General features: G+C 57.2%; 10 protein-coding genes across 10 annotated transcripts; 5 read left to right on the top strand and 5 right to left on the bottom strand.

The window, feature by feature from the left end:
• Positions 1-21: 21 nt before the first annotated feature.
• On the bottom strand, positions 22-3,439 carry N657DRAFT_643046 (uncharacterized protein). Its single transcript, XM_062792464.1, has one exon. It carries the CDS (start codon positions 3,307-3,309, stop codon positions 154-156), a length of 3,156 nt encoding a protein of 1,051 aa, XP_062650032.1. The 5' UTR covers positions 3,310-3,439; the 3' UTR covers positions 22-153.
• A 223-nt stretch (positions 3,440-3,662) lies between these two features.
• N657DRAFT_643048 (mitochondrial carrier) lies at positions 3,663-5,338 on the bottom strand. Its single transcript, XM_062792465.1, has 3 exons — positions 5,032-5,338; positions 4,639-4,936; positions 3,663-4,579 (listed from the first exon to the last, which is right to left on the bottom strand). The coding sequence occupies exons 1-3, from the start codon at positions 5,269-5,271 to the stop codon at positions 3,828-3,830; spliced, it is 1,290 nt and encodes a 429-aa protein (XP_062650033.1). The 5' UTR covers positions 5,272-5,338; the 3' UTR covers positions 3,663-3,827.
• Positions 5,339-5,834: 496 nt separating this feature from the next.
• Positions 5,835-6,658, top strand: N657DRAFT_643049 (uncharacterized protein). The gene has a single exon (XM_062792466.1). The coding sequence runs from the start codon at positions 5,938-5,940 to the stop codon at positions 6,445-6,447; it is 510 nt and encodes a 169-aa protein (XP_062650034.1). The 5' UTR covers positions 5,835-5,937; the 3' UTR covers positions 6,448-6,658.
• A 76-nt stretch (positions 6,659-6,734) lies between these two features.
• On the bottom strand, positions 6,735-7,361 carry N657DRAFT_614869 (LexA/Signal peptidase; the record flags this gene model as incomplete). Its single annotated transcript, XM_062790450.1, has 2 exons — positions 6,735-7,023; positions 7,102-7,361. The coding sequence occupies 2 exons, from the start codon at positions 7,359-7,361 to the stop codon at positions 6,735-6,737; spliced, it is 549 nt and encodes a 182-aa protein (XP_062650035.1).
• Positions 7,237-7,953, top strand: N657DRAFT_300518 (uncharacterized protein). Its single transcript, XM_062786686.1, has 2 exons — positions 7,237-7,438; positions 7,486-7,953. The coding sequence occupies exons 1-2, from the start codon at positions 7,417-7,419 to the stop codon at positions 7,824-7,826; spliced, it is 363 nt and encodes a 120-aa protein (XP_062650036.1). The 5' UTR covers positions 7,237-7,416; the 3' UTR covers positions 7,827-7,953.
• On the bottom strand, positions 7,572-9,359 carry N657DRAFT_670340 (uncharacterized protein). Its single transcript, XM_062795536.1, has 4 exons — positions 9,056-9,359; positions 8,565-8,992; positions 8,269-8,505; positions 7,572-8,211 (listed from the first exon to the last, which is right to left on the bottom strand). Exons 1-4 carry the CDS (start codon positions 9,131-9,133, stop codon positions 7,965-7,967), a joined length of 990 nt encoding a protein of 329 aa, XP_062650037.1. The 5' UTR covers positions 9,134-9,359; the 3' UTR covers positions 7,572-7,964.
• A 244-nt stretch (positions 9,360-9,603) lies between these two features.
• On the top strand, positions 9,604-14,891 carry N657DRAFT_614875 (patatin-domain-containing protein). Its single transcript, XM_062790451.1, has 3 exons — positions 9,604-10,256; positions 10,311-13,210; positions 13,266-14,891. Exons 1-3 carry the CDS (start codon positions 9,970-9,972, stop codon positions 14,627-14,629), a joined length of 4,551 nt encoding a protein of 1,516 aa, XP_062650038.1. The 5' UTR covers positions 9,604-9,969; the 3' UTR covers positions 14,630-14,891.
• N657DRAFT_614879 (PLP-dependent transferase) lies at positions 14,842-16,742 on the bottom strand. Its single transcript, XM_062790452.1, has 2 exons — positions 16,435-16,742; positions 14,842-16,363 (listed from the first exon to the last, which is right to left on the bottom strand). The coding sequence occupies exons 1-2, from the start codon at positions 16,481-16,483 to the stop codon at positions 14,901-14,903; spliced, it is 1,512 nt and encodes a 503-aa protein (XP_062650039.1). The 5' UTR covers positions 16,484-16,742; the 3' UTR covers positions 14,842-14,900.
• Positions 16,743-17,139: 397 nt separating this feature from the next.
• N657DRAFT_643053 (DUF590-domain-containing protein) lies at positions 17,140-20,517 on the top strand. The gene is made up of 8 exons (XM_062792467.1): positions 17,140-17,439; positions 17,501-17,538; positions 17,599-18,533; positions 18,585-18,693; positions 18,744-19,202; positions 19,285-19,831; positions 19,978-20,041; positions 20,098-20,517. Exons 1-8 carry the CDS (start codon positions 17,375-17,377, stop codon positions 20,131-20,133), a joined length of 2,253 nt encoding a protein of 750 aa, XP_062650040.1. The 5' UTR covers positions 17,140-17,374; the 3' UTR covers positions 20,134-20,517.
• Positions 20,518-20,775: 258 nt separating this feature from the next.
• On the top strand, positions 20,776-23,062 carry N657DRAFT_670344 (uncharacterized protein). Its single transcript, XM_062795537.1, has 5 exons — positions 20,776-21,165; positions 21,221-21,254; positions 21,314-21,351; positions 21,405-21,680; positions 21,731-23,062. The coding sequence occupies exons 1-5, from the start codon at positions 21,097-21,099 to the stop codon at positions 22,820-22,822; spliced, it is 1,509 nt and encodes a 502-aa protein (XP_062650041.1). The 5' UTR covers positions 20,776-21,096; the 3' UTR covers positions 22,823-23,062.
• Positions 23,063-23,156: the final 94 nt, after the last annotated feature.

Here is a 23,156-nt window from a genome sequence, read left to right on the forward strand (position 1 = left end):
CCAAGCAAAGCTCCGGTAGCTAGACTACCAAATTAGATTTCTGAATATTGTGACTTGTACGAGTACTACAGCTATGCTTTTACACTGCCAATATGCAAGAACGTCTCCTTCAGGTTCTATGGACGGCTGGGCCCGGTATTCCGACGTCTCCATCTAGTAAGCCTCAACAGCCGGCGTCCCCGATCCCTCCAGCAACGTCCGTTCCAGCTCAGCATACATCCCTCCGGTTAGAAACCCATCCTCACCCGCTTCACTCTCCGCACTATTCCCGTCACCCTTCTCAGCAGCACCAGCATCATCACCGGCACCCTTAACCCCACCAAGCCAAGGCACCCCCCCAAAATCCACCTCCTCACGCCCAGCATCCAGCGCAGCCCGCCTCATAATCTCGACAGCCTGCTTTTCCAGATGCCTTGCCTCGGCCCTCAGCCGCCTCCTCACCTCCACGACCCTCTCGATCCCCTCCTCCACCAACTCCCTTGCCCGCGCCCTCTCCCCGCAGGAGACGGGCCTCGCCCGCGAGTGCAACACCCGGTCACGGGCGTGCCGCAGCGCCGTACGGCAGGCGCCGTCTTCGCGGTAGTGGCTCGCCAGGCCGCGGCGGATGGTCTCCCGGATCCCCTCGGCATCGACCAGCTCCGCGTAGGCGACGATCAGGATCCTGAAGTTCTGCAGGTTGAAGCACGGGCCGCCGCCGGCGGGGCCGCGCGCGGCAGCCGCCTTGTGCGCGTAGGCGATGGCGCCGCGGAAGTGGCCCGTTTTGAGACACGTGAGGGCCGCGCGGTGGAGCGACGTTTCGGTGAGGCGGATGCCGGCTTTGTGGTACTGCGCGAGCGTCTCTTGGATGATGGCCTCTGCGTCGGATGGGTGCGTAGTGGAGGAGGCGATGGAGCTGAGCTGTTTGCCGAGGAGGTAGTTGATGATGGGGGTGACGTCCTCGCCCCTGGACTGGGCACCACGGAGAAGGCCGTAGGCCCCGTTGTAGTCGTTGGGTGCTGCGGTCAACTCAGCCTGCACGGCCAGCCGGAGGGCCTGTTGGGAGAAGGGCATGTTGAAGTGTAGCGCGCGCTTGTAGATCCAGACAGCGCGGCGGGGCGAGTCGGTCCGCAGCGCCTCCTTCATGGCCAAGATGACATCCTCTACCCGGGCGTGTTTGCCCCTGGCCGGCAGCACATTCGCATCAACGCGCAGAGAGAGCAGTCGCCCTTTGGCCGCTCTGCCGCTGTACCTGGAGTCCTCCAGCGCGGCGTCAGCCATGATTTGCGCCGTGTGTTTGTCAACGAAATCGGGATTCAACACCCGTATTTTTCGGAAGAGCGAGCGGAGGTCTCGAAAGGGAAATTTCCACTGGCGTCGACACCTCACCAAGATGGCGTTGGTGAAAGCAGCATCGACGGGAAAGCCGGCCCGACTGCAATAGTCAAGCCAGTCGACGAGAGAGCTAACATCGCGAATGGCAGCGTATTGCTTTGCCATAAGCGTGACCAGGTAGCTGCACAACGGCACTTGGAGCTCATCCGTGTAAGACTTGAGAAACACCTCCGTCTCGCGAACCGTATGCGATTCAGCATATACCTTGAGCACTGGAACGAAGACCTGTCCGTAGACCTTGCCGGCCGGCCCCGCCGGTGTTCCGTGCTGATTCATCGCCTCAAAGTCGGCGCGGACGGCTTCCCAGTCACCGTCCGCGGCGTGAAAACGGGCAAGAACGCCCAGAAGTCGCACACCTGAGGCTAGAGTGCGGTTCTCACGGACCGCGAGCATCAAATACGAGTCGGCTTTCGCCTCCTCACCTGCCTCCAGAGCCAGCTCAACCATGATGCGATAGATGTTATACGAGCGGGACACGGAATCCTTTAGCCCCGGGGTTTGCAGCTGCTCAAACATAGCCTCGATTTCCTCGAAGTTGCCATGTTTTTTCCAATGTGACAAGAAGAGCCTCATTACCCAGTCCGGGTTAAGCTTGATGTTGAGGCCGGAATAGATGCTGTGCAGTCTCTGCAGGACCTCCTCCGGCCGGTAGTTGTTGGCGAGTTCGACACTGTCGACGACGAGACCGCCCACAGCCTGCACAGAAGCCTTGGTAGGGGAAGACTGAGAGAAGGTCGAGATAAAGACCTTGACGACTGAGACGTAATCCTGGTTCTCGTGAAGTTTTTTGAGAAACCATGAGGTCAGGTCATTTGACTGCTCACCGGCCACCAGGTTGCACCTCCGGTACACGCCGAATATGCGCTGCAGGCGGTGCGCCGAGAAGCATAGCTTGAGCAATCTCCGCCCGAGATTGTAGATCTGGGTGTTCACGCCGGTGAGTCCGTCCTTGAATCGTGGGAGGAACAGGTTGACGGCAGCGTCGATGTTCGCCAGATTGACATCTCCTGATTGCTCGTCCGGCTGTGACCGTGCCAGCAAGGCCTCGATCAAGGTAAAGGGTTCGTGGCTGAGATAATCGCTCTCCTCGAGCGGGCCGCGGCATATGACCTGGTAAAGAAGCTGCGCAGCGTCATCTAGCCTCCCTTCCTCCTGACATGTCCGGCACAACAAGGCCGTCGCTTCCATCCAGGACCGGTCCAGGTTGTCAGGAGCAACGTTGTGCTTCATTGCCTTGAGGACGGTTTGCAATGCTGCTGTGACTCGAAGAGAATCTTTGGTATTGCAGGCTTCGTGCATCTGGGCGATGATCTCAGGAACGGTAGGAAACGAGTAGAACCTGACTACGTCGGTGTTCGCCCACACCCAGCTGGGAGAGGGTTTGCGTGACGCGGTCGGCTTGGGAAGAGGTGTGATCGAGAGACGTGCCGTCTTCGACGTGCGCTGGGCAGTACCCACAGGGAGGACGGTGCTGTTATTGTTGGTAGTACCGTTGCCATCGCTCTCCTCAGTGGCCACGACTTTTTCGCTCTCGGCCGGGAATCCTGTAGTCGATACCTCGGCCAAGGTTTCGGCATCATTCTGTTCACTTTGCTGCACATCCAACAGCTGAGGCCCTTGTCTCTTCCGTTTCGCCGACGGCCTCGGCATTTCCTCCGTATCATGGTGTTGACGCAGCGCCAGACTGATGCCGGCCACCGATCCGAACCGGGGATCCCACAGTGCCTCCTCCTCCATAGCCAAGGCGAGCGCGGCACCTCCCGGACGGTACGCCTTTGCCGACTTGATCCTCTCGCCGTTCTCGATGACGCGCATGGCATTGTTGATTTTGCGGCGGCGGTCCTCGGCAATGAGGGCGATGGTGCACGACGTGCCCAGGACGAGTCCTCGCAGCGCCGTCAAGGCCGCCTTGGACGGAACGGGAAGCGAAGACGACATGGTGTATGCCCGTTTTGCCGTTCCATCTCGTCAACGCATCTCAATTGGGCTTCTCGCGGCGTGTCACTGGCGGTTCATTTCATGGCGGTTTTGTTCGACTCCAAGTGCATTTTCCGGGCATGAGGTGATGCTACACATGCGAACCCCACAGGAGCTTGGTTCAGGCCAATCGGTGCAGTGCAAGTGGGCTGTGGTTGCATAGTTTCCATGCCAAGACAGAGCGACAGCCCGCATTTTGCCCTGGAAAGTTTGCTGAGATAATGTAACGAATTACGGCGATAGTTAACTAACGTTACCACATTTTCAAACTCAATTGTTTCGATTGAGCCAAGGTTGTCGACAGTGTCGACGGTGTCGAGTGAAGAAAGAATGAAGACTGCACATCTACACGTCTATCTCTAGTATGATCTATCCAGCCCACACCAAAACGCCCTCCCATATGTTCCCTCCGCCCGGGGTCATTTGTACAGAAAACAGAAAATAGTACAAATCGTCTCATTATAAATACATTTAACCCGCTAGGCAAGCTCACGCCGCTCCATGGGCATGTACGCCTCCAGTTTGCGCAAGATAGACTGGTAGAGGAACAGCATGCACCCGCTCTGGATGCTGGTCCAAGCAGCCCGCGGGCCGACGCCTCTAAACCACCCCGCAATGCCTTCGCTTTGATAAATCAACCGGAGGCCGGTGATCATTGACGACGTCTGCAACGTGACAGCCCCAGGCTTAGGGGCGTGGGTCGACGGCGACGAGGTTGATATCAACCGTTTTTGCAGCTTATGTGTCGCTGCCTCGGTGTTTGGCTTGGCGGAGACATCCTTCGAAGGCCCCGAGATTGGCGTGTCAGAGGGCGGCGGGCCGAGCCCCCCTGCTTCTGGATGGACCTGAGTCTGCAGTCTCGTCTTGACGACATCAAGCGGACATGTCATGGTGCCTGCCAGACCGCCCGCTGCCGCTCCCGTCAGGAGCTCCAATTCCCACCCAATGTCTCTGCCTCCCCTCCACTGCCGGGCCCAGCTTTGGTTCTGCTCGTAAAACATGAACTGAAGGGCCGAAAAGGGGAGATCACGCCACAGCGTGGCCCCATATCCGTAGAACAGCGCGGATAACCCCTCGGTTCGAACGATGGTTCGAACAGCATCTGTCGTCCCCCTGTAATTATACCCCGATTGAAAGTAGGGATTGTTGTATCGCCCTTGAAGCTGCAGACGGGTTTTGACCACCTCGGACGGCACGTACACGGTGGAGGCGGCGAAATCGCCAATGAAACCTACGAAACAAAACTCGTCAGAAAACGACAACCCCAAGCCGCCATGAGCCACAACTAACCGGCTAGCAGATACGCCAGATGCGGCTGGACGCCATAGTCCAGCATCTGCCGCTTGCTCCACTCGTAGCTGCCAAAGAAGAAGCATGTGGCGGGGAACGAGCCGGCCAGCGCCGGGATCCAGCCACCGTACAGCCCGCGGCGTATCCCCTCCTGGCGGAAGATGGTCAGGTACGACGAGCCGAGCGACGTGTATTTTGGCGGAATGTGCGGGTCGCCCTGCTGGCGGGTTTTGACCGTGTCGAGCGAGTGCATCAGCATGTCTCCGGTGGATCCGCCCAGCCCTCCGGCTAGCATACACTGCAAGTTTGCGAAAAGGGGTTGCTGTCAGCGTGCTGGTGGTTTACGGGTGGCATATGCCAAAAGCAGAATAACCCCAATAGAGGTCGACCCACGTGCAGATAAGGCGGGCGCCCTTCGACCTCTCCATCTTGAGATATCATATTATTATGAGCGCGCGGCGCGAATTCGGGTTCGGCGGTGATGGTGATATGCGACAGGATATGTCCATCGTCGAGGGCGGCGGCCGGGTCCGGGTCCAGGTCCAGGTCCGCGACGGGGACGCTGCGCGCAGGCGAGGTCGGGGGCGAGTCAGCCGATGGAGCGCGCTTGGCTGTCTCAAAACCGAGCACCATCGCCCCGCGGGGAAGAGGAGAAGGAGATTGCGCCGCCCTGGGAGCGGGCAAGTTTTCAGAGTTTCTGGCGTCACGAGGTTGTCGGGTTGGCCGGGCGAACCGCACCGCGAATGTTCGAAAGTTCAAATTTCTGGCTGCTTTGCCGGTCCGATGCGGTTTTTCGGCAGGTGTGTGGTCCGTGCAAAATCCTCGCTCGACGATACGTTGAATGACTGCCAAGAACCCCCGAGTACGGATCCGTAATGTTACGGATTCTCCGTAACGTTATTGCCAAGCGCCCATTTTTTCACTCATACCTAATTCCACGGACCCGTCCTCTCATTCGCTCCGGAGGTTTCCTACCCCTTGTTGAACTTTGTTGACTTTCAAACTCGATTTACCTCATATGCGAACACATCGTTAGACAGCTAACTCAGGCCTAATCCTCTTCCTCAACTGCAGTACGCAATATTTTTAAAGCCTCAACTCAGTGCCTGTGACTGTTGGCAGGTTAATATTAGTCCACCAATGCGCGACTCCAAATCCAAGCTGTTGCCATCTTGAACCTGTTAAAGCACAGCAAGCTGAGACTATCCACCGGAATAAGATTTCTGCATGCTCCCAGCATTGCTTTGCCTTAGCAACTACTATCGGGCTTTTCTTGCGCAGCTCTCGCTACACACCATCATGTCGACCCTTCCAGAACCAGAGCAACCACTCATGTGTCTTGACGAGTACATCACCCTCTGCGCCGACCTTCACAATACCCTCATCGACAAATCTATCCCTCCAGACTCCCAGCCACTAGAAATCTCAACCGATCTCCTCCAACGATACGAATCCTACCGGGCCAATCCCCCTTTCGACCCCTACGCAGGGGTTCCCGATCCCCCCGCTCTAGATTGCCTTTCGTCCATCGCCATCCTCCTGTCTCAGCTTAGAACCACTATCACTCCCTCAAAGGGTCAACACATCCCCCTAACTCCCCTTCTCTACCAGCCCATGCCAGAATGGTTCTTTCCGCCCCTGTATAGCTACGACATCGAGGCCGCCGACTCCCCCTTTCTCCTCCTGTACCCCCAGCGTCTCCCCTCCGAGCCTTGCATAGACGGTGGCCTCTTTGTACACATTTACACCCTCGACGGCATCTGGCTTCAAGCCCCTCCCGGTCCCGCAATGCCTCCCCCACAAAAATAGCTCCCCCTCGATTATCTCCTCGAACCGGGACAACATCTCGGAGTAAACGACTCGTGGGGACAAGCCAGAATCAATGTACATGTACAAATACCATACGCATGACATGAATAGGTGTGAAGGTGCTGGACAAACGGTGCACGGGCACCTTGTGCCATGCGCATTGCTTCATCAAGGCCCAGAATCGCGATTAAAACCCAAGGGCGAGTAAGGTCACTTGGCCGACAGTGAAACAATTATTATAAAACAAAAGTTCCCTTCCTCCTACTCTCCACCCTCCCTCTCCCCCCCTACGCCGCCCGATGCACCCCCATCCTTAGTGGGTGCTCCCACCACCGTACCCTCCCCGCCCGCTCCCACGGCGACAGCACATGCGTCACCCTCCCCGTAACCAGCCTCACCGAGATGGGCCCATAGTAATTGCTATCCTGGCTCTTATCCCCGTCCCCTTCCACCCAGATATGCCCCTCGGGCACGGCCACATAGTCATACGGATACGGGTGCTTAGTCTTAACAACGTCCCCTTCCAAGCCCACGATCCGCTTGACCGTGACCTTGTTGGGATCGTACGGATTTCTACTCGTCTCTCCATTAGCATCGACGAACATCATCAATAATCAGCCCGCATCACACTGTAACATAGATAGAAAAGCGAACCTGAACGTAACAACCATTCCCCTCCTCAACCCCTCCTGCGCATACAGCTTCCAGACCAGACATAGATCCTCACGCAGCGACTTGTTGTACTGCGGGTTCAAAAAAGGGTACATGGACGGCCCCCGGATGAAGGTGACCTGGGCGACGTAGGCGTTGAACCAGATGAGCGGCGGGATCCAAGTCGCGTAGCGGAAGAGGTAGTGCGAGACTTGGCGGAGGAACCTGGACCGGCCGCCGCGGTTGGCTGTCCATGTTGCCATTCGGGGAGTTGGGATGTGCGGGTGGTGATGTGAAGACCCTGTGTAAGTCGGGTGGATGAGATCAACGTATGCAAGTGGTGAGTTGCAGTCATGGAGTTTGGAAATAGCATTTCTAACGTCACAGGGTTTTTGGGCCATCAACCATACCTTAACAGCCGCAATCACAACTCAGTGAAACGGCAACCCGCCTTTCCCTACGTTTCTTCTGTTATCCTTATATTTAATTTTCCCTTCCATTTTTGCTTTCTATCCTGCTGTGTGATTCAAGGTTTCCGTGTCTTTCTAAAGCGGGATGGGGAATATGACGATAAGCAGCCTGCCTCGATTGTTGCATATCACCACGCATACGGCTCCCAGCCTCTCACACACGATCATGTCCCTGTCAAGCATGATTCATTCCCTTTTGTTTTCCGCTACGGCCCCAAGATAGCTACCTGTGTCCGTCTACCGTGTCTGCCCTTTTAGGTTCCCGAGACGCCTCCCAGTACCAACGGTCCTGATGACCTACTCGCTGTCCCGTCCATCGCGGGGTATTCGGTAGTCCATGAAACAAATGCCTGAATCACCATTGCCCGTCCCAACGACTGCGAGACGGTGCTTCGCTTAGACAGGCCCGGGAATGCCTTCGTCGCTCTCGCTCACGCTCTCGTCACCGCTGACCTCGGCGTTCTCGCGTTCACGCTTCTCCATGAGGGCCTGGAGCTCGGCATCATCCGACTCAGTAACGGCCTTGGGCGCCATCTTGACCACCAGATTGCCGCCAGCCGCCTCGATGCTGGCCCGTACGTCGACAATGGCCTCCTCTAGCCGCGCAATGCCCGCGTTCTTGTCGAGGCAGGTATTGGTGAGCCTGTGCGAGTCGGTTTAGATCACAATCATATGGTCCAAGCATCATACAGAGACTTACACAAAGAGAGGGTGAGACACCAGTCTGCACTTGACCCGGCTCTCGGGAGTGTTGCGCGCCTCGGCGGTGCGCAAGGCAGCCTTGATGGCGTCGATGCCCTCGTAGGTGAAGCAGGTAACCTCGATGTCGGCCCGGACCTTGGTCGGCTGAGGCGTCAGCTTCTTGCCAATGTAGGACTTGAGCTCCTCGGCAACAGCCTCGCTCGGGAATTCGATGCCGTCCCAAATATCAGGGTTGCTGACCAGTCGTTAGTAGGGTGTACAACTTTCCTCAGCGCACCATCTCCCAGAACGTACGTTATTGAGAGCTTAAAAGCATCCATGGAGTGGCCGTATTTCTTGTTTAGCGGCCACCCTATTGTCTCATAGAGCCTCTCGATCGGGGTCTGGGTCTTCTCGGCGACGTGCCTCATGATCGAGTGCACAATTTTGCTCTTGTTGTACCGCTCCTCACAGCGGACAATATCTTCGGGCGACACACGGCGCTTGGAAAGGTCGATGTATCCTACAACGACGTTAGCGCCACCGCACATGGCATCCGTGCGCACTAAGGGTGGCCGACCTTTCTCTTTGTCGACGCGCAGAACGACGACAACCTCGTTACGGCCAACCCGAATCAACTTCTGAATGCTTCTGATACGACGCCTGGAAAGTTCGGAAAGCAAAATCATGCCATCGATATTGTCGTACTCGAGGAGCTTGACGTAAGCGCCCATGTCGGCGATCTAGCGGCAGTCAGCGCTGGTGCTACAACAGCGACTTCAGTGGATGCTCGGCAATCTTCCTACCTGTTTTACGTTCACCATCACGAAGGAGTCCACCTCCGGGTATTTCTCCTCGTAGAACCGGCAGTTTGAGAGCGACATGGTGTCGTCGGTGGGTGCCGTTCCCAGGCGGGGCAAGGTGGGATTCTGGGTTGTGTGGCCTCGCGGGGGGTAGATGCGCGGGGCGATGTGGTGCGTAGGACAGTGCAGCGGTCGGGGCCTAGTATAGGTGCTAGATTGTGCGTTCCCGGCTAGTTCAAGAGATGCGTCAAAGTCTGGTTCTCGGTTGGTTCCGGAAGCCTTTGGCCTTGATCGAATACGGACGGATGTCGAGGTGAGCTCAAAGAACAGTCATCGGGCCCGCAGTATTTTCAAAGCGCCCGCCGAAAATCAAGTGCCACAGCAGAGAGAGAGTGGGGCGTGGCTAGTGCGTTTTGGTGGGGTGATTTTTCAAGCGTGGACGTTGAGCTTGAGCCACAACCCCTGTCAGGCCCCTGCTTGCCCAAGACAGGGATGCCAGGCCACCTGCCAGAATTTCAGAGAAGCCGGAAGCACGACGTCAGCGCTTGGATCCCAAGCTCGTCGCCGGTTCTGTCGCAAGCAAGGGAGCTTTCGGCAGGCCAGGCGCCATTTTGACCAAATCTTTTAAAGGAAGAAGGATGAGACCTAGTGCTCCTGGCACCACTTGAAATACACCAAAAACAACAGCGCTAGATTGGGCTTTGTCTCGGTTCTCACACACTACAGTCTGTGGTCTGCGAGGCCTAAGATACTGCCGACAACACAAGAAGCAGAAGGAGGGACTGGGCTAAGCCGACATGTTTCGGCTATCATCGCGGTGCACAACCATTGCGATCTAGGTCCTCGCAGACGCACACCACTCCCGTTTCGATGATAGCGATTTATCTTTCTCCGAGATAATCATACCCGACGCGGTGATGGATGTAGTAGATGAGACTGCCCTCGCGGCGGTGACGGCGGCGGCAGCAGTTGGGGACCGCCGCCCGAACCCACTGTCGTCAGCTGTAGCTGCGGCAAGCGATGTCGCCAACGCCCATGGCTCCTCGTCGTGGCTCGGTTTCTTTGCGCGAGTCGTTCTCTGGATCCTCCAATTTGTGTCGATGGTGCTATACTATGTCATCAAGCTGGCCACCATCTCCATCCCGACCATGCTATACACCCTCTTCTCGACAAGCCTGACGGTTACCCTGAACGCCACAACTCTGTAAGTCACCAAGACCGGCCGTCTTGATACTGGATTTCTCTAACTATGCCCCAGGATGCTCATCGTTACTGCCATGATCGCCGCCATCAGCTGGGTGGTCCGGTACCGCTATCTCAACATGTACTCGCGGCTCCCCCCTGAGCCTCAACGCAAGGAGCCCGATGTTGATCTCTTCCCCGATACCCACGAAGAGAGTATCAAGCCTGGCCTTTCCAACTATTTTGACGAGTTCCTGAGCGCCATCAAGATTTTCGGCTACCTGGAGCGGCCCGTCTTCCACGAGCTGACCCGCAGCATGCAGACCCGGAAGCTCATTGCTGGCGAGACGTTCAATCTCGAGGAGGAGAAGGGCTTCTGCCTCGTTGTGGACGGCCTGGTCGAGATCTTTGTGAAGTCGTCCAGCTATAACCGCCGGTACGTACACAGCGAGAATTTCGCTCCTCCGAGCGAGCTCGCCTCGAGCGACGACGAGCACACTGCCCCTGGGCAACAGCGTTACCAGCTGCTGACTGAGGTCCGAAATGGCGCTCCAATGTCATCGCTGTTTTCCATCATGTCGCTGTTCACCGAAGACATCCCCCTACGACATGCCGACGATGATAGCTCGCCCGGAACGGCTGCCGACACCGCCATCTTCCCCAACTATCCTGCAAGCGCAGATTTTCAAAAGTCACGCATCGCCACGAATTCCCTTCCAGGCACGCCTCATCAACTCGAGCGCTCTGCAACAAATTCCGTCGAGAATCTGCCCGAGCACCTGGCAGCCCCAGGTGCTGACGGAGCCCTGCCCCGAGTTCCCCCTATTTCACTCGACGGGACTGGCTTAACCAAGCCCCAGAGACCCGGGCCCAAACGAGCCAACACCACCTCGGCGCACCCGGACATCATTGCGAGAGCGACGATCGACACGACCATAGCAATCATTCCGGCTAGCGCCTTTCGACGTCTGATCAAAATATATCCCAAGGCTACCGCCCACATAGTGCATGTCATCTTGTCAAGGTTCCAGAGAGTCACACTTGCAACCGCATACAATTACCTTGGGTTGAGCTGCGAGGTCTTGCAGATAGAGCGGCACATGTTCAAGTACACGACGCAGCAGCTCCCCAATCATCTTCGAGGGGATGCCCTCGAGAGGCTCAAGGAGAAGTTTAAGCGGGAGAGGGAGAGGATTGGGGAAGAGGATGTCAGCAAGGGGATAGCCCTCCATAATTCGCGTGCTGGCCGTCGCCGGCGCTCGACAGCAACGCTGCGTAAGGAGGCTGCTCTCCAGGCTTTCTCCAAGCAGCGCCATCTATCCATCAGTGTGAGCGGCTCGTCCTTGGGCATCCCAAGCGCAGGCGACCTGGTGACCCATCTTCAACAGTCTAGGGGTAGCGGCAACCGATCGCAGAGCGTCGCGTTTACGGATGGGCCCTCTCCTCATCTCGACGTGCAAAAAGAAGCCGTTTCTCCGCTGGCCCAGCGCACCTTCAACCCCTTCACGACTCAACGAAACGGCCATATCTCGCTTGACAAAAGAGACGCTCTCGACGAGGACAACTTGTTTCGGGAGTCGACTCTCGAGTGCATGTTCAAAGCCATCGGCTTGACCGGCAACGGCAGCTCGACCAGGGAGGGAGAATCGAACCAAGCCTCGCCGCGGCTCGTCTCATTCGACCAGCGACGCCAGAAAGCCGTCTTCACAAACCACGCCTTCGGGTTCATTGATGGGCTTGATCAAGCGTTTGCCGACGGGGATACGGAATCCGTGACCTCGACGGGCCTTTCTGTGCCGGCCTCACCAAACCCTCATGTGCTTGCGCAGGAGATGAGAGACGAAATGGAAATCGTCTTCTTCCCCAAGGGCTCCGTGTTGGTGGAACAGGGTGAGCGGAACCCCGGTCTGTACTATGTCATCGACGGCTTCCTGGACATCTGCACCCAGGAAGACACATCGTCTTCGGATGTCGTCCATGCTAAGGGCCGGACGTCGCTGCACGCCATGGACACCGCCCAGTCGCTTTGCTCGCCCCACGGTGTTGCGGCATCCATGCGCTCCGGAGACAATGTCGATGACGTTGACAACAGGCCCAAGACTACCCGACGAAGCGTGGCATTGGTCAAGCCCGGAGGACTTGCGGGCTATGTTGGGACAATCTCGTCGTACAGGTCCTTCATCGAGGTCGTCGCCAAGACAGACGTCTATGCCGGCTTTCTTCCGCTGACCTCGATCGAGAGGATCGTCGACCGGTACCCCATCGTGCTCCTGACTATGGCGAAGAGGCTCACAAACCTACTTCCGCGTCTGATCCTGCACATCGACTTTGCCCTGGAGTGGCTCCAGGTCAACGCCGGCCAGGTTATCTTCCACGAGGGAGACGAGAGCGAAGCCATTTACATTGTGTTGAACGGTCGCCTAAGGCTGGTCGAAGACCGCAAGGACGGCGGCATGAATGTCAAGGCCGAGTTTGGCCAAGGCGAGAGCATTGGCGAGTTGGAGGTGCTAACCGAGTCCTCCCGGTCGGGCACACTGCACGCCATCCGAGACACAGAGCTGGTCAAATTCCCTCGCACGCTGTTCAACAGCCTGGCGCAGGAGCACCCCAACATTACCATCAAGATCTCTAAAATCATTGCGTCCCGTATGAGGGCGCTGATCGATGATCCCTCGACCGTGCTGGGGCTCAAGGAGTCGTCGGGCCGGAGCTCGATCAACAAGAGCTCGACCACGCTGAACTTGCGGACGGTTGCCGTTTTGCCCGTGTCGGCGGGTGTGCCTGTCGTCGAGTTCGGCAATAGGCTGCTGAACGCGTTGACGGAGGTCGGAGCTCCCAATGGCGCGACGTCGCTGAATAGTGCGGCGGTTTTGAATCACCTTGGGAAGCACGCATTCAACAGAATGGGCAAGCTCAAGCTGTCGCAGTATCTGGCGGATCTGGAGGAGAAGTACGGGCTCGTTATCTACGTTGCCGGTGAGTTTTCTCCATTGGTTTAGTGTAAGACTTAAGAATGCTGACTCTGAGAAAGATACCAATGTCAATGCTCCATGGACGCAGACATGCATTTCCCAGGCCGACTGTGTCCTCCTGGTCGGCCTTGCTGATGGATCCCCTGAGATTGGAGAGTATGAACGGTTCATGCTTGGCATGAAGTCGACAGCCAGGAAGATCTTGGTGCTTTTGCATCAAGAACGGTATTCCAGCCCTGGACTGACGAGAAAGTGGCTCAAGAACAGAGTCTGGATCAATGGCGGCCACTTCCATGTGCAAATGACGTACAGCCCCAATGCCGTGCCAATACATCCACCTGCGAAACCAGGCGGCCCGACACTGAGAGAACGCGTCCAAATTCTGCAGGCAGAGATCCAGAAATACACTTCGAGGAAAGTTCGGCACAGTCCGTTCTACTCCCCAGACGTCCCTTTCAAGGGCGACTTCCACCGTCTGGCGCGGCGCCTCTGCGGCAAGTCAGTCGGACTCGTCCTAGGCGGCGGCGGCGCGAGGGGCATCGCCCACGTCGGCATCATCCGGGCCATGCAAGAAGCCGGCGTCCCAATCGATATTGTGGGCGGCACCTCAATTGGAGCCTTCATCGGCGCCTTGTACGCGCGGCACGCCGACTTCGTGCCCATCGTCAACGCAGCCAAGAAGTTCTCGGGCCGCATGTCCAGCATGTGGCGGTTCGCCCTCGACCTGACCTACCCGTCCGCGTCGTACACCACGGGCCACGAATTCAACCGCGGCATCTTCAAAGCCTTTGGCAATACCCAGATCGAAGATTTTTGGCTTGAGTACTACTGCAACACGACTAACATCTCCAAGTCGCGCGCCGAGTTCCACACCAGCGGCTACGCGTGGCGGTACGTGCGCGCCTCCATGTCCCTCGCGGGCCTGCTGCCGCCGCTCTGCGACGAGGGCAGCATGCTCCTGGACGGCGGCTACGTCGATAACCTGACGGTCTCGCACATGAAGTCGCTGGGGTCGGACCTCATCTTTGCCGTCGACGTCGGCGCTCTGGACGACGATACGCCGCAGGCGTTTGGCGACTCGCTCTCGGGCATGTGGGCGTTTGTGAACCGGTGGAACCCGTTCTCGTCGGTGCCGAACCCGCCGACGCTGGCCGAGATCCAGGCGCGGCTCGCGTACGTGAGCAGCGTCGATGCGCTGGAGCGGGCCAAGACGCTGCCGGGCTGTGTGTACATGCGCCCGCCGATCGATGATTACGGCACGCTCGAGTTTGGCAAGTTTATGGAGATTTATGCCGTGGGGTACAAGTATGGACAGGAGTTCTTGGGCAAGTTGAAGGAGAGAGGGGTGCTGCCTTTCGGGGAAGATATGGGTGGGAAGAAGGGGCTGAGAAGGACCATGGCCCCTAGGAGAGCGAGTATCTGAGGCTTGGCTGCGAAGTATAGCATGTTTGGCGTTTGCATTGGCGTGGTTAGATAGTGCATTGTTTCTTTTGACACGTGATGGACCGCATTCTTATGAGTCGTCCTTGACGATGACGGAGTTGCAGCTGTGTAGTGGCGGATAGAGGGCGGAAAGATCAGCGAGAGGTCACGGCAGGGGAGTACCAAGACTAGGCGAACAAAGAGAACCATCATACATTCAGAGCTGGGTATATGGGGTCTATCAAATCTATATGTACGCCCTTTTTAACACATTACCCCCTCATCACCTCCTCGGCGACCTCTACCAGCGTCTTGACGGCCGTCTGGATATGTTCCCCCTCGGTGGTCCTCACACCCGTCATGAGACGGATCGCGAACCGACCATCCAGCTCCGTGCTCGTCAACCAGATCTTCCCCGTAGCGTTGACCTTCTCGTAGAGATTTCTCGTTAGCGCGTTCCTCTCCTCCAACGACGCACTCTCCGACTTGGCCGCCAGACGGAAAACAGTCAGGGCAAAGCTTGGGCCAGTCACAATCTCAAAGAGATCAGACCTGACCCTCAAAGCCTCGGCAAATTCCTCGCCCATCTTTATGGTCCGTCGGATGTACTCTTGCAGCCCCTTGACGCCGTACGACCGCAGCACGAACCAGATCTTCAGGCTTCTGAACCGCCTTCCCAGTGGGATCTGCCACTCCCTGTAATCCGTGACCAGGCCCCCGTCCGATGCCTTGTTGCCGTACACGGCTTGGTTCACGCTCAGCGCCTGCACCAGCCACTCCCGGTCCCTGACAAAGAAGCAGCTGGCATCAAAGTTGACCAGCAGCCACTTGTGCATGTTCATATCGAAGCTATGGAACCGGCTGATCAGCTCGATGCGGGTCGACTCCTGTACCTCGGGACACACCAGCGCAGCGCCGGCATAGGCCGCGTCCACATGCACCCACACCTCCCCGGGCTGGCCGGCCGGGGCATGCTCGTCCAACGCCTCGGCAACTCCGGCGAAATCGTCCACGCTGCACACATCCGTCGTGCCCAGCGTTACAGCCAGGAAAAACGGCTCGAGCCCCTGCGCCCGGCACTCGTCCAGCGCGGCTGTCAACCCCACCTTGGTCAGCGCGTACCCGTCCTCTTCCCTGACCTTGATCGCCCGGAACCGACACCCCAGAATCAGCGCCGCTTTCTTCGCGCTCGAATGTGTCAGCGTCGTCGCCAGGGCCACCATCTTAGACCGCTTCACCATGACGGCATCCTCGCGAGCGTCCCCCTCCAAGTGAGCAGGGACTGTCTCGCGGAGGTACTTGTCCCTCGCGGCGACCATGGCCGTCAGGACGGCCTCGCTGGCCGAGCCCTGGATGACGCCGCCGCCCGCGGTCGGCCCCGTCGACAAAAAGCAAGGCGGCAGGCCGAGCATCTGGGCCAGCCAGTCGAGCACGACGGTCTCGAGCTCGGTCACGGCGGGGGAGCAGATCCAGTTGAAGCAGGCGCCTGAGAGGGCGGCCGAGTAGAGCTCGCCTAGGATGGAGGGATACGAGGTGGCGCAGGGGAAGAAGGCGTGGAAGCCCGGGTGGGACCAGTGCGTTATCCCGGGCATGATCTTGGCTTCGACGTCGCGCTGGATGGCGGGCCAGGCTTCGCCTTCCTGCGGGGCCGAGGAGGGCAGCAGCTTGCGCAGATAGCCTGGCTCGACGCGCGAGACCACGTCGCGGGCCGGGAGGGTCTCGAAGTAGGCGATTACTTGTGAGGGTCATGTCAGACATACTTGGCTGATATGAGGCAGTTCGGTATTACCGGGAGAGAGAACATACTATCATCGATGGTGGCGGTGGCCGCCTCCTTAAACTCGTGCGCATCCATCTTGGAGGCCTGGAGCTTGGTAACAGTTGGTTTACTACCTAGGGTACTCTATGAGAGGTTAAATGTTGGTCGGTGTTGAATAATGAATAGACGAAGGAAGGGCGGCTAGAAAGGAGTGGATGCGGAGGTGAGTTTGTTGGCTTAATGTAGGGGCACGCCAAGTCAACCGTAGCGGAAATGCGCCTTTTGGATGACTATATCCGGTCTGAGAATTCATACGGCACTGACATGCATCTCCTTGCTCACAGCTGTAGAAAACGCTCCAAAAATCAAAGATGTGGATTCGAAAAGGGGTCATAAAAAGGGGTCAATGATGTCTTAGGGTTATATAGCTAATCCCTAACCCTCTTCAGTGCCATTTCTCCCAACACGCCCGGTCTTAGAAGTTGGCACTTCATGGGCCTGAGGTTCGGTTTCAGCTCTTACTGAGCTGCCGGTGAAGTGCTCTTATTGAGTGCAATCAATCCGGTAGTTCGTCACCCGGACTATAGCCACTGACAAACCTGCAAATCTGTAGCTCCTGCACTGTCTGGACCCGTGTATGGTAGTTTACAGATTCGGCGACAACGGCAACGGCAAACCTTAACGCTGTACGATACCAACGAAATCCGGACTTACAGGTACAGATCGAGCCCACCCTGGTACTGTAACGCACAGAACAACGGCCCAGACCCTTGGTTGGCGGCCCTGCAAGGTGACATGGCTGCGTTCCAGTGACGTCGTCGAGGTTGCTTTCAATCGTTCCAAGCCAACACCAAGTCTGGCAAAACCGGGGAGCATCACCCACCACCCAGTGATCACTTAAAAGCGTTTTGCAAAACTGCATTGGACGACTTCGTGACATAGCATACTCTCGTATCGCTGACACAATTTCAAGGCCTTGCTGCAGTCATGACCGTCTCTCAGAGCTCGGACAGGTTTAGGGACAGGGACAAGCACTCCCAATCCAACTTTGAGTACGGCGCCCTTTCTTTTACCACTGGTCCAACACCGCAAAGCTAATACCGTGTCCGTCAGCGTCGACTATGTAATTGACTACACTATCCCCCCAAACGGTTCGCTTTCTCTCCCAACCTTTGCTCGTTCCGCCCCTTCCTGACACTCGTCTTCCCCAGAATCCGCCGAAGCAGAGGCCTCCTTCACCCAACTGATTGACGCTCTCTCTTCCGGGGGCTTCGCAACCGAGGTTCGCCCAGGCCGCACGTCCTCATCCCTCCTCATCTTCGTCAAGCTCGCCTCCCAATCCCTCCTGCAATCGCAAATCTACCGCGCCCGCGTCCAGGATTGGCTTTACGGCGTGCGGCCCGATGCGCCCCCGGCGCCGTCCCCGTCCGCTGGCGATGACAGCGACAATGGCGACAACATGGCGCGCTACTTTGCCGACGACGAACCCGTGACCGAGGCCGAGCGGCTGCGGCTCGCCTACATGCTCATAACGCTGCCGCGGAACGAGGGCGGCGCCGGGGTCACGCAGGGGACCGGCCAATGGCGGTTCGTGAAGCGCGTCTTCCCGCTGCATGATCGAGCGTTCAACAAGCAATGGATTGCGGACTGGAGCAAAAAGTATAACCTGGACGAGGGGGACATTGGGCGGATCCGGGACCGGTTCGGCGAGAGGGTCGCTTTCTACTTTGCCTTTCTGCAGTCGTACTTTGCCTTCCTGCTATTTCCGGCCGCGTTTGGCTTCGCCGCGTGGCTGCTGCTCGGGCCCTTCTCGTGGTTGTATGCAGTGGTGAATTGTTTGTGGGCCGTTGTGTTCTTTGAACACTGGAAGATGAAGGAGGTTGATTTGGCGGTTCAGTGGGGGGTCAGGGGCGTGAGCAAGATCCAGCATCCCAGGCCGCAGTTCAAGTTCGAGAGGGAGGGGGTGGATCCTGTGACGGGGGAGGTCGTCAAGGTCTATTCTCCTTATAAGAGGCTGGCAAAGCAGTTGCTGCAGGTGCCGTTTGCCGCCGCCTGCGTGGCGGCGCTGGGCAGCGTGATCGCGAGCTGCTTTGCCATTGAGATTTTCATCACCGAGGTGTACAACGGGCCGTTTAAGCAGTACCTGGTGAGTAAGGCTGAGTTTTGAGACTTGAGGGAGGCTACTGATCCGCACCAGACATTCCTGCCGACTATCCTTCTCACCGTCTTCAATCCTACCCTGACGACTCTGCTCACCCGTCTTGCGGAGAAGCTGACTGAGCTGGAAAACTACGACACTCATGACGGTGGGTGCGGTAATCTGGTTTGCGCAACTCAAGCTGATGGTCACACACAGCACACCAAGCGTCCTTTGTACGAAAGGTCTTCGTCATCAACTTCATCACCTCATATCTGGGTATATTTCTGACGGCCTTCGTCTACGTACCCTTCGGAAAGATCCTCGTCCCCTATCTCGACGTGTTTCAGCTTACCGCCCAGCGATTCACGGCCGAAGGAAAGCCTCTGCCGACCAAGAGCTGGCAGATCAACCCTGATAGACTCAGCAAGCAGGTCATGTACTTCACTGTGACAGCACAGATTATCAACTTCGCCACTGAGTTCATCGTGCCCCATGCAAAGCGCAAGGTGTTCAAGACAGTCGAGAAGGTGCAGTCCGAGCTCTCCGAGAAGAGCACAGAGCACCATCGCAAAGACCACCCTGAAGAAGCCGACTTCCTCGAGCGGGTCCGCGACGAGGCCGAACTGGACGAGTACGACGTCACCATCGACTACCGCGAGATGGTAGTCCAATTCGGTATTGCCCAACCCCTTTTCCTTTCTGCTGCTCCCTTTTAATTCCTCACTCACCGCTAACTAAATCTTGCTCCCGATTCCAGGCTACCTCTCCCTGTTCTCCGTCGTCTGGCCCCTGACAGCCTGCTCCTTCCTGGTCAACAACTGGGTCGAAGCTCGCTCCGACGCCATGAAGATCGCCACCAACTGCCAGCGGCCCATCCCCTGGCGCGCCGACTCCATCGGGCCCTGGCTCGACGCGCTGGGCTTTCTGTCGTGGCTGGGCAGCGTCACCAGCGCCGCGCTGGTGTTCTTGTACCACAGTACCAGCAACGGCGCGCCCGACGGCTCGCCGTGGGATATCAAGGGCTGGGCGCTGCTCTTGGCGATACTGTTCTCCGAGCATGTGTATTTGGTGGTGCAGTTGGTGGTCAGGGGCCTGGTTCGCAAGCTGGATTCGCCGGGCTTGCAGAAGGAGCGGAGGGAGCGGTTTGCCATGCGCAAGAGGCTGTTTGAGAGGATGGCGAAGAGGGATGTGAGTGCGGCTGTCGGCGGCCCGGGGGTCAGTGGGGGAGAGAAAATTACGAGAGAGGCGTTGGAGGACGAGGCGAGGAGATTGAGTGTTGCCGGGGAAGGGACTCCGGAGAAGATGTGAGTTTGTCTTTGCTTCCACTTTCCCCCGGACGCGGTTGCTTCGTTATTCCCTTTCTTGATTTCTTCTCAGCCCTGGTGAGGAGCAAATCCTTCTTTCCGTGAAGGATGGAGTGTAGGCCCGCGCTAACAACTCTACCGCCTAGGTTCTGGCTGCGGCAGAGAGGCGCGAGTGAAACAATTCAAGTCGGTAAGGCTCTTATTTCTGAGGTGAGAAGTCCTGAACGACGCCCTCTCTGAGGCTCAAATACTGATCACCTAAACAGATGACTGCCAACAAGACGAAGGCGAGCAAGGACTAGGAGCAGCCCATCTCTTCACCGTCTCGCAAGAGACTCGCAAGAGTCCAAAGATTAATGGGTGAGATACACGAGGAGCGAATTTGAAGCGATGGGCCGGTTGCAGGGAGGAAGTGTGCTGTAGGCTGATTCAAGCTGGGGTTGCTCTAGCTCGTCATAGGAAAGGAGTCGATGCATGACCATCGACGTTAATTTCAAAATATTTTTCGTCGCCGGATGCTACCTTTTATGTATGGACAGCGACAGTCGAACCTGGGTTTCAAGGAGGCAAACGTTGGGTATTCAGCCTACAGGGAGCGAGGGATCGTGTATTTGATCTTTTGATGGACTGGATGTTAGCTGCCGGGCCTCACGAACAAATCGTGCACTGATGCGCCGTAATGAGTCAGAAAATCGTCGGTGGAAAAGACACCGAGATAACCACGAGATATGACGAAAACGCGAGGGCGTCTCAAAATTCCAACCGTCAGGGACCGCGTACCGACCTGTAATTCCCACATCACGCGGCATGTCGTTCTGCATCGGCTGGCTCGGTAAAACGGTAGTGCGGTCTGCTCCACCATCCCCGCAAGTCGTGGTCCCGAATCGACCCCACATGGGACGACGGCAACGGGCGTTTTAGAGAATGGATTTGCTTCCTTGTTCCCGATCCCTTATGCATGTGCCATGAGAGTACAGGATATCTCCTTTTTAATCGGAAGCACTGCTACACAGTAGTCTTCTTTTTCCTTGCACCGTTTTGCTCGAAATACCACTTCATCCCAATCCCGTTCTTTTCCCAAAACCTTCCTATACGGACATACGGATTAGAGGGATTCAGTTTGTTACGCGCTCGGAGCCAGGAACGCCTTTACTGTTGCAGGCTCGTCTGATCCACACAACCGAGGCTCCTCACGCCACGTACATCGCATAATCTCGAACTGTAAACAGGACCAGAGCAGGCCGCTTAGTGTATACTAGGTGAACATGCCACCATTAACAGGAGTTGAGGTCGCCAAGCACAACAGGTCTGATGACTGCTGGGTCATTGTGCATGTATGGCGCCAACCCCTACATTTCTCCCCTTGCATATCGCTGATTTCTCATCCAGGGGAGAGCATACGACGTAACTGAGTTCTTACCTGGTATGCGCAACCACCCGTGCCCGGTTGATGATGGCAAACCCCAGACTAATACTCCGCAGAGCATCCTGGAGGGACGAAGATCATCCTCAAATATGCCGTGAGACTCGCTTCAGATCTGGGTCTACGTGCTGAATTGCTGACACCTCCCAGGGCAAAGATGCGACAGAAGAGTTCGACCCGATCCATCCCCCGGATACCCTCGAGAAATACTTGCCCAAGTCCAAACACCTAGGGCCGGTGGACATGTCGACAGTCGTCCAGGAGAAGGCTGAGGAGTCGCCGGAGGAAAAGGAGCGGATGAAGCGTATCCAGGAGATGCCCTTGCTCGAGCAATGCTACAACCTCCTCGACTTTGAGGCCGTCGCGCGACGGGTCATGAAGAAGACTGCATGGGGCTACTACTCCAGCGCAGCGGATGACGAAATCGTATGCGTCCCCCTTTCTACATCCATAACAGCCGCTGATAGCCCCCCAAGACACTGCGCGAAAACCACTCGGCCTTCCACCGCATCTGGTTCCGTCCGCGCATTCTCGTTGACGTCGAGAAAGTCGACTTCTCCACCACCATGCTCGGCACCCCCTGCTCCATCCCCTTCTACGTGACGGCCACCGCTCTCGGCAAGCTCGGCCACGTCGAAGGCGAAGTGGTCCTCACACGGTCTGCGCACAAGCACAACGTGATCCAGATGATCCCCACACTCGCGTCGTGCGCCTTTGATGAGATCGTCGATGCCGCGGGTCCTGGCCAGGTGCAATGGCTGCAGCTGTACGTCAACAAGGACCGCGCCATCACGAAGCGCATCGTACAGCACGCAGAGAAGCGCGGGTGCAAGGGCCTGTTCATCACCGTCGATGCGCCGCAGCTCGGCCGCCGCGAGAAGGACATGCGCACAAAATTCACCGAGCAGGGCAGCAACGTGCAGAGCGGCCAGGCGACCGACACGTCGCAGGGCGCCGCCCGCGCCATCAGCAGCTTCATCGACCCGTCGCTCAGCTGGGCCGATATTCCCTGGTTCAAGTCCATCACCAAGATGCCCATTGTGCTCAAGGGCGTGCAGCGCGTCGAGGACGTTGTGAAAGCCGTCGAGGCCGGGGTGCAGGGCGTTGTGCTATCCAACCACGGCGGCCGCCAGCTCGAGTTTGCCCGCTCCGCGATCGAGGTTCTCGCCGAGACGATGCCGGTGCTGCGCGAGCTGGGGCTCGAGGACAAGATTGAAATTTACATCGACGGCGGCATCCGCCGCGCCACGGATATTCTCAAGGCGCTGTGCCTCGGCGCGAGAGCGGTGGGGATTGGACGGCCGTTCTTGTATGCCATGTCCGCGTACGGCCAGGACGGTGTCGACCGCGCCATGCAGCTGCTCAAGGACGAGATGGAGATGGGCATGCGGCTGATTGGCGCGAGGACCGTCTCAGAGCTGAATGCCAGTATGGTGGATGCGAGGAGCCTGTTCAACCATGGTTCGCCCCCGGCCGATAGTCTGACACATGCGGTCTATGATCCGCTAGTCAGTCCGGCGCAGAGGCTGGCGGTTACGGGGGAGAGGCCGGAGAAGGCCAAGCTATGAGGGGGGATGATGGTTGGATAGCGAGTTGGTTCTGGATTCGGCACGCATTCGATTTAATCGGACATATATAGATGAGCAGGAAGAACCCAATTGCAACCTCTTGCATCCTGCCCGCAACCTAGCCAAAACAGACAAAACTAGCACCATTAGAACGAAGTAGACTAGCTCTATTAATCGCTTAGTAATATCATTAGTCGAGGGCTTTATAGTGCCTTTTTAGGCATTACAGTCCTCGTTCCCTTGCACCATTAGTGCAGTCAGCATCCTAGAGTAAGGGCAAGCCGCCCGAGTATAGGGTAGGTTGAATGGGAGTGGCTTTTCGGCATTATAGCTA

This window comes from Parathielavia appendiculata, assembly GCF_033297405.1.
Source record: "Parathielavia appendiculata strain CBS 731.68 unplaced genomic scaffold N657scaffold_3, whole genome shotgun sequence".
NCBI classification, from domain to species: Eukaryota; Fungi; Ascomycota; class Sordariomycetes; order Sordariales; family Chaetomiaceae; genus Parathielavia; species Parathielavia appendiculata.

What these genes read in the sequence shown, in the direction of transcription:
- N657DRAFT_300518 (XM_062786686.1), top strand. Translation starts at nt 7,417, where the DNA reads ATGAGATCAACGTATGCAAGTG. An exon ending in GAGATCAACGTATGCAAGTG is followed by an intron (nt 7,439 to 7,485) that starts GTGAGTTGCAGT and finishes CTAACGTCACAG; the next exon opens with GGTTTTTGGGCCATCAACCA.
- N657DRAFT_670344 (XM_062795537.1), top strand. Translation starts at nt 21,097, where the DNA reads ATGCCACCATTAACAGGAGTTGAGGTCGCCAAGCACAACAGGTCTGAT. An exon ending in CGTAACTGAGTTCTTACCTG is followed by an intron (nt 21,255 to 21,313) that starts GTATGCGCAACC and finishes AATACTCCGCAG; the next exon opens with AGCATCCTGGAGGGACGAAG. An exon ending in AGATCATCCTCAAATATGCC is followed by an intron (nt 21,352 to 21,404) that starts GTGAGACTCGCT and finishes GACACCTCCCAG; the next exon opens with GGCAAAGATGCGACAGAAGA.
- N657DRAFT_643049 (XM_062792466.1), top strand. Translation starts at nt 5,938, where the DNA reads ATGTCGACCCTTCCAGAACCAGAGCAACCACTCATGTGTCTTGACGAG.
- N657DRAFT_670340 (XM_062795536.1), bottom strand. Translation starts at nt 9,133, where the DNA reads ATGTCGCTCTCAAACTGCCGGTTCTACGAGGAGAAATACCCGGAGGTG. An exon ending in GCTTTTAAGCTCTCAATAAC is followed by an intron (nt 8,506 to 8,564) that starts GTACGTTCTGGG and finishes ACGACTGGTCAG; the next exon opens with CAACCCTGATATTTGGGACG. An exon ending in GTGTCTCACCCTCTCTTTGT is followed by an intron (nt 8,212 to 8,268) that starts GTAAGTCTCTGT and finishes CGACTCGCACAG; the next exon opens with GCTCACCAATACCTGCCTCG.
- N657DRAFT_643046 (XM_062792464.1), bottom strand. Translation starts at nt 3,309, where the DNA reads ATGTCGTCTTCGCTTCCCGTTCCGTCCAAGGCGGCCTTGACGGCGCTG.
- N657DRAFT_643053 (XM_062792467.1), top strand. Translation starts at nt 17,375, where the DNA reads ATGACCGTCTCTCAGAGCTCGGACAGGTTTAGGGACAGGGACAAGCAC. An exon ending in CACTCCCAATCCAACTTTGA is followed by an intron (nt 17,440 to 17,500) that starts GTACGGCGCCCT and finishes CGTGTCCGTCAG; the next exon opens with CGTCGACTATGTAATTGACT. An exon ending in GTAAGGCTCTTATTTCTGAG is followed by an intron (nt 20,042 to 20,097) that starts GTGAGAAGTCCT and finishes TCACCTAAACAG; the next exon opens with ATGACTGCCAACAAGACGAA.
- N657DRAFT_643048 (XM_062792465.1), bottom strand. Translation starts at nt 5,271, where the DNA reads ATGGTGCTCGGTTTTGAGACAGCCAAGCGCGCTCCATCGGCTGACTCG. An exon ending in GGCGCCCGCCTTATCTGCAC is followed by an intron (nt 4,937 to 5,031) that starts GTGGGTCGACCT and finishes GCAAACTTGCAG; the next exon opens with TGTATGCTAGCCGGAGGGCT. An exon ending in TCTGGCGTATCTGCTAGCCG is followed by an intron (nt 4,580 to 4,638) that starts GTTAGTTGTGGC and finishes TTTGTTTCGTAG; the next exon opens with GTTTCATTGGCGATTTCGCC.
- N657DRAFT_614875 (XM_062790451.1), top strand. Translation starts at nt 9,970, where the DNA reads ATGGATGTAGTAGATGAGACTGCCCTCGCGGCGGTGACGGCGGCGGCA. An exon ending in ACCCTGAACGCCACAACTCT is followed by an intron (nt 10,257 to 10,310) that starts GTAAGTCACCAA and finishes ACTATGCCCCAG; the next exon opens with GATGCTCATCGTTACTGCCA. An exon ending in GCTCGTTATCTACGTTGCCG is followed by an intron (nt 13,211 to 13,265) that starts GTGAGTTTTCTC and finishes ACTCTGAGAAAG; the next exon opens with ATACCAATGTCAATGCTCCA.
- N657DRAFT_614879 (XM_062790452.1), bottom strand. Translation starts at nt 16,483, where the DNA reads ATGGATGCGCACGAGTTTAAGGAGGCGGCCACCGCCACCATCGATGAT. An exon ending in CACCGCCACCATCGATGATA is followed by an intron (nt 16,364 to 16,434) that starts GTATGTTCTCTC and finishes GACCCTCACAAG; the next exon opens with TAATCGCCTACTTCGAGACC.